General features: G+C 19.3%; 2 protein-coding genes across 3 annotated transcripts; one reads left to right on the top strand and one right to left on the bottom strand.

Moving 5' to 3' along the window:
- The first annotated feature begins 65 nt into the window (after positions 1-65).
- LOC108004085 (xaa-Pro aminopeptidase 3) lies at positions 66-2,997 on the top strand. Of its 2 annotated transcripts, XM_017066748.3 has the most exons (5): positions 66-206; positions 314-1,255; positions 1,331-1,693; positions 1,769-1,969; positions 2,066-2,997. In XM_017066748.3, exons 1-4 carry the CDS (start codon positions 158-160, stop codon positions 1,927-1,929), a joined length of 1,515 nt encoding a protein of 504 aa, XP_016922237.1. In that variant the 5' UTR covers positions 66-157; the 3' UTR covers positions 1,930-1,969; positions 2,066-2,997. The 2 variants fall into 2 exon arrangements, with proteins under 2 accessions (XP_016922237.1, XP_028525684.1); XM_028669883.2 differs by lacking the exon at positions 2,066-2,997 and having other exon boundaries at positions 1,769-2,034.
- On the bottom strand, positions 2,360-6,217 carry LOC108004086 (bifunctional phosphoribosylaminoimidazole carboxylase/phosphoribosylaminoimidazole succinocarboxamide synthetase). Its single transcript, XM_062073235.1, has 6 exons — positions 6,062-6,217; positions 4,901-5,224; positions 4,406-4,749; positions 4,035-4,310; positions 2,785-2,926; positions 2,360-2,705 (listed from the first exon to the last, which is right to left on the bottom strand). Exons 1-6 carry the CDS (start codon positions 6,066-6,068, stop codon positions 2,539-2,541), a joined length of 1,260 nt encoding a protein of 419 aa, XP_061929219.1. The 5' UTR covers positions 6,069-6,217; the 3' UTR covers positions 2,360-2,538.
- Between the last annotated feature and the right edge of the window lie 540 nt (positions 6,218-6,757).

Here is a 6,757-nt window from a genome sequence, read left to right as displayed (position 1 = left end):
AGAATGGTTGTATTGTATGTGTACAATTTATGAAAGTACTACACAAATCAACTGTGTATTTATAATGCGGTGTGACATATAGGTTTTATTTATTTTAAGGTGTATTAAATAAGTAATTTTTAACATATTTATATGTTTTATTTAAAATTATATTAAAATGTTTAATACTGTGAAGAATTCTGTTAAATATGAAATTAAAAAATATGGTGAGAAAAAAAAAATAAAAGTAATAATAAATTATAGGTTATTGTTCCAAAATTATAAATGCAAATAAAAATTGTTTATATTATTTTAATATTAATTATAATTTTAGGGCAACGGACATATATGCGACACTCATTAGATATAATTAAAAATAATTTAAATCGACAAAAAATTAAAGAATCATTAAGTATTTTTTATCGATCATGTGGCCAACCAACAGTAACTACACATCCTCATTTAATAAAAGAAGGAGAAGTAGTACCTGGTATTCAACTTTGTGAATTCAAAAAGCGACGAAACAAATTGATAGAGAATATTATTTCACATGCTTATACCACAAATCTAGCCAAATCACATATTATAATTATTCCTTCTTCATCTAAAGTATACATGTCTGGCAAAATTCCATATGTTTTTCGGCAAAATACAGATTTTCTTTATTTTACTGGTTGTCAAGAACCTAATAGTATTTTAATAATTACAATAAAAAATGAAAATTTTGTAACTACTTTATTTTTAACACAACAAGATGAACATTCTGAACTATGGGATGGACCTACAACTAAAGTTGAAATAGCACCTGAAATGTTTGGTGTAGATACAGCACTTCCAATAATAGAGTTAGAACAATTTTTTATTTCTTTTATGACTGAAAATAAAAATAGTATCATTTGGTATGATACTATTGATATAACACAAACAAGTTTACACAAAAAATTATATGAATTAGTGAAAATAACAAATTGTCAAACTCTTTCTCCAACAAATATTATGCATAAAATTAGATTAATTAAATCACAATCTGAAATAGATTTAATGAAAAAAAGTTGTAAGATTATTTCAGCAGCAATGTCTAAAACTATAAAAATATCAAAACCCAAAATGAATGAACATCATCTATTTGCAACTGTGGATTATGAATGTCGAATGAATGGAGCAGAATTTTTAGCATATCCACCAGTTGTTGCCGGAGGAAAAAATGCTAATATTATTCATTATATTACTAACAATCAAATAATTCAAGATGGAGACATGGTTTTAATGGACGCAGGTTAAAATATTTATAAATGAAGAAAATATTCTGTTTTTAATTTCTTTATTTTTTAAAATTTAAAAATTTTTTTAGGTTGTGAATATCATGGTTATTCATCTGATGTAACTAGAACATGGCCAATTAATGGAACATTTACTCAAGAACAAAAAATTTTATATGAAATAGTATTAGATATTCAAAACATTTTAATTCATAAATTAAAAGAATTACCTTCATTAGATCAATTATATCATGATATGTGCTCTTTATTAGGCAAAAGATTACAAGAATGTGGATTAATACCAAAACATTTAAACAAAAAAGAATTATTTTCTACAGTTTATTCTTATTGTCCACATCATGTGAGTCATTATTTGGGTATGGATGTGCATGATACAGGAAAAATTTCTAGGAATTTAAAACTTCAGCCAGGAATAATAATCACAATAGAACCTGGTAATATATCTTAGAAATATCAATTTATTTATAATAATTAATATTTAAAATAATTTTACTTTTTATTATTTATAGGTATATATGTTAATCCTAAAAATCAATTTGCTCCACCAGAATTTGTTGGTTTAGCTGTTCGTATTGAAGATGATATTTTAATAACAGAAAATGGTCCGATAATTCTAACAGAAGATTGTCCAAAAGAAATTTTCAAAATAGAAGCTTTAGCAAGTCAATAATTATAATAATGGCTGTATATAATTTTCAAATATAATAAATGTAACATAATTAAATGTAACATATTTAATTTCTAAATATATTAATTTAATATAACTATATAATAATTGATGTATAAATCATTCTATTTTATTTCAGATTACATAAGAATTGTACATAAGAACTAATAACATTGAAAGTTATATCTGTAATTAATAAAGAATAACTAAAAGGAATAATAATAATATAATATATATAATAATAATGTAATAATAATAATATAATGCAGACAAAAAATATTAATATGAACATTTATATAAAATTTATATAAATTCATGTAAATTCACATAAAATAATAATTCAAATACGATTAATAAAATGATTACTATAAATTTGTAGAAAACAATATAAATGATATTGAATAGAAAGAAAAATTTAATATTAAATACCAAATTAGCAATTAAATATTTATTATATATTGATACATATAAATTTGTATGAATAATATATTGTAATATGAATTATTTAATACTTATTATATTTTTAAAATGTAATGAAATTTTGAAATGTGATTCATAAAATTGAATCGTAAATTAATTAATATTAAATTAGTATTAAATAATTCAAATCTTTTACACAATAAGATTCTTTAAATTAATATCAGCTTGTTTTAAAGCAATGTAATTTTTTAACTGCTTTACTCGTAAACATGCCCAAACTAGATGATCATGCAATGCATGAATTTGAGCAGCTGCTAATGCTGCACTTTCAGGATAGATTACTGTGGTGCATCCAATTCCTAAAAATTTAAAAAATTTTATTTAATAATATATATTTTATGATTAGAAAATATAATTAAATTATAGTTGACAATTCACCTGATGGAACATTGATCGATGACCATAAATCTTGGGAAATATTTTCTTTGAAAGGTGGACAATTAATAACAGGCAGAGATGTATTTCCAGAAAGTACTAGACCTAATCCATTACTTCTTCCTGCTACAGCTATTAACACTATCTAAGAAAAAAATGTGTACAAAAAAAATTTATGATAATTTAAAAATAAATATCACACATTTATTAATATCAGTTTTATTGTTCTAATTGCTATTAGAAGTTCTATTCTATTTTTTTAATGATTAAAAATTTCAAAATATATGTATACATAATATATTTATATATATCCATAAAGATATACATGTACAGAATGTATGTTCCATTTAAATCAATCTAGGTGAATATTTACCAAATTATTTTGACAATATAATTTTTATTTGAAAAAAATATTTTAAATAAAAGTTAAATGATATGATTAGTTTTTTATAGATGAATATATATAAAAAAATTTTAATTAATATATATAAAAAATTATATATATAAAAAACTTTAATTTTTTTAATGCAATCATATAATTTTTATTCCACTAATGAAGCTTATTTTCTACAAAAAGTATTAAATTATTTATATAAAAAAATTTTTAAGAATATTAACTTTAAATTTATAAAATTATCATATAAAAAATAAATATGCAACATAATATTCTATTGTACATTATTTTTACAAATTTTAAAATAAAATATTTTTTAAACTAAAGATTTTTCAATAATAACTTAATACTTTTTTATAAAAAATAACAAATTGCATCAATTTGTACAATAAAATTATATAATTTCTTTTAAAAAATTAATCATTTATATATTCTCTAAATCATTGAATTTATATTTAAAATATTTTTTGTACTGTCAATTAATAAAGTTTATCAAATATTCAAATTTAATTTAATTGGGATACTTTGTATAATTGATTATGAATTCAAATATAATTATTGATATATATAATAAATTGATCTTTACTGTTATTGTTATAAGCATAATACATAATACATTTTAAAAAAAACTTTTTTACAAAAAAAAATATAAAATTTTTGAATTTTTTTTTAAAAAACAAAATGTAAAAATAAGTTATACTATAAAAATATATAAAAAAGTTATAATTTAAAAGATTTAATTATAAAAATTAAGATTTATTTAAAAAATAAAAAAATAATAAAAAATTATATATATGTTATACATAAAAAATACTATATATAAAAATTATAATTCATTTTTTGAACTAATAATATATACCTTTTCATAAGTACCTTCATATTCTGCAAGAATACGCAATGTTTCTTGAGTACCTTTGTGAGCGCTGCATACACGAAATTGAACTTTTAAACCTAAAGATTTTGCATGTTTAGCTATTTCTTTACAATGGCCTTCATCAGAAAGTGATCCCATTAAAATAACAACAAGACTACTAGATAAAGGAAGAAGATGATCAAGTTGGTCTTGTATCCATTTAAAATTACATTTTATAGTTGTCAAATCTTCTTCAGTAACAATATCTAAATTTCTATATACCTACAAACAAAATAATGAAACCAATAAAAACCAAGAAATAACCAAGATATATTAAAATATTATATCTTTCTTTATAGGATAACTTTATTAAATACCTGTTTATCTTTCATTAATCTTTTATCACCAGATGGCCAAAGTCTCCAAGAATCACTATCAATTATATCTGCTACCATAATTTCATTATTTACATTTACACCAAATTCTATTTTCATATCTATAAGTGCACAATCTCTACTTGCCCATGTTCTTTCTAAAATCTCAAATACAGTAAGTGCAGTATGTTGCATAATATCAAATTCATCTTTTCCTATTATGAGTTCATTCAATTTAAAATTAGCAGAAATAATTTGTTCCTCTGACCATTGAGGATCATGATTAATATCGTCTTTAAAAAATGTTTCTTGTAAAGGTGGATTAAATCTATAACCTTCAGGAACACCTAAATAATAAAAAATTAAAATGAAGCATTAAAAATAAATGCTCATAATAAAATTTTTTTTCAAGATTCTTATTATTTTATCTTATTACTTTATTCCTATTATTTTATCTTATTGTGTGTTTATATTGTCTATTTATATTATATTATATACCTTGATATCTTTTTAAAAAACTGCCAGTAGCTAGTCTTCGAGTAACCCATTCAATTGGTATCATTTGACATTTTTGGGCAACAAAAACAGTATCGTTTACTAATTCAACAAAAGCTGTTTTTATTCCAGCTTTATTTAATAATTCAAATACCTTAGCTGTAGTAGCTGTACTAATTGCAGCTTTTCCTTTTAAATTATGAAATTTTTTACCATCTTCAGCAGTAATACAATCCTTACTTTGTAAAAGACACAAAGTAGAATCATTTAAAACTTCATATACTTTTTTGGTCTTTCCTTCAATAATGAGTTTTCCATATTTATATTCTAATTAAATGGAATATGAAATATTAATATTAATAAATTGAATTTTTAATATTTTTAATTATTTTTAAATTGAATAAAAAAAATTACTATGTTTAATAGGAATTTTAAATTAAATTAGTTTGATTCTTATATAAATATCATAATAATACAACATAATATATTAATTAATATTAAATTTAAAATAATAGTAAAGAAATTATTTTATAATATAAAAATATAAAGATATTATGAATGTCAAATCATTTTGTTACATTTAAAAAAATTTTATATAATTTCATGATTAATGATATTATATTATTGATGTTATATAATATAATCAAATATGATATAAATAATTATATTCTTATTAAATATAATTATTTTTAATTAATTAAAAACGATATCAAAATAAAAGATTTACCTATTTAGTAAATATATTTAATAAATTATATTTAATAAATTTTATAATAAATTTTATAAATTTTGAATTAAATTTAATTTTATAATTATATAAAACTAAACTTCTAAAATACAAATTGTAAATATTTCAAATACAATAAAATCACGTGCAATGATTATAAAATAAAATCAATTATGTATATGAATATATTGTTTTTGAAACGAAATATTTTGAAACTTAAAATTAATATTTAAATATTTATATATTATAATATTTAAATATTAATTTTAAGTTTCAATATAATTAATATTTATAATACCAAATAAATTAAATAAAAAAAATTATTTCATTTTTTATAATCATATTTTTTCTTCTTTTTTTAAATAAAGTAAACTTAGTTGTTTTTTTAATAAATATAAAATCTATTATATCTATATGATCTATTGTATTATACTTACTATTCATGTTTCTCGTTTAGAATTTACTTTAAGATTATACAATTTCTCAATTCTCGGACAATTAAGATCTTTAACGATCCCCACTTTCAAAACTCTTCTTTCTTCGATTGGTGCTTATTCGTTGTTGCGAGTTTATTGGTAAATCATGATATCATATAAAAAATAATTATCGAAAAGATTATAAAATTAAATTACATTGAATAACTTTTCTAAGTTTTCTAAGTTTCTTAGTTTCTTAAAAAAAATTTCAAAAACTTTAATAAAACTTTATTAATGATTGTAAAAATAATTAATACTAACAAAATATTTATTTTAAATATTATTATTATAATATATTTATTTTAAATATACAATATATATTAAAATGAAAATTTCAGTTTATTTTTGAAAAGTTTATAAATAATATTATAAAAAATCATAATAAAATTAATGAAAAAAACAAATAGATTTTTACAGTTATAATATATACAAGATATTATAATATATTTTCATGTAATCTTAAATTTATGTTTATAAAAAATTTAGCTTATTTGAAAGTAATTGAAGTGAAATTCTAAATAGTTACAATATAGAAATAATTATAATGACTATTCCAAAAAAGTAAGAAACAATAATTATTAAGATAAATTAGATAGACGAAATAATAATAACAACAACAATAATAATAATATATAGTATATTTATTATTTAAACAAT

This window comes from Apis cerana, linkage group LG3 (genome assembly GCF_029169275.1).
Source record: "Apis cerana isolate GH-2021 linkage group LG3, AcerK_1.0, whole genome shotgun sequence".
Lineage (NCBI taxonomy): Eukaryota > Metazoa > Arthropoda > Insecta > Hymenoptera > Apidae > Apis > Apis cerana.
This window is presented reverse-complemented; position numbering and strand designations above follow the sequence as displayed.

Excerpts from the sequence above, each read along its gene's own strand:
- LOC108004085 (XM_017066748.3), top strand. The coding sequence starts at position 158 with ATGTTTAATACTGTGAAGAATTCTGTTAAATATGAAATTAAAAAATAT. Across the intron at positions 207-313 it reads ATATGAAATTAAAAAATATG|GGCAACGGACATATATGCGA; the intron begins GTGAGAAAAAAA and ends TTATAATTTTAG. Across the intron at positions 1,694-1,768 it reads AATAATCACAATAGAACCTG|GTATATATGTTAATCCTAAA; the intron begins GTAATATATCTT and ends TATTATTTATAG.
- LOC108004086 (XM_062073235.1), bottom strand. Across the intron at positions 4,311-4,405 it reads GATTAATGAAAGATAAACAG|GTATATAGAAATTTAGATAT; the intron begins GTATTTAATAAA and ends TTTTGTTTGTAG. Across the intron at positions 2,706-2,784 it reads ATCGATCAATGTTCCATCAG|GAATTGGATGCACCACAGTA; the intron begins GTGAATTGTCAA and ends TTAAATTTTTAG.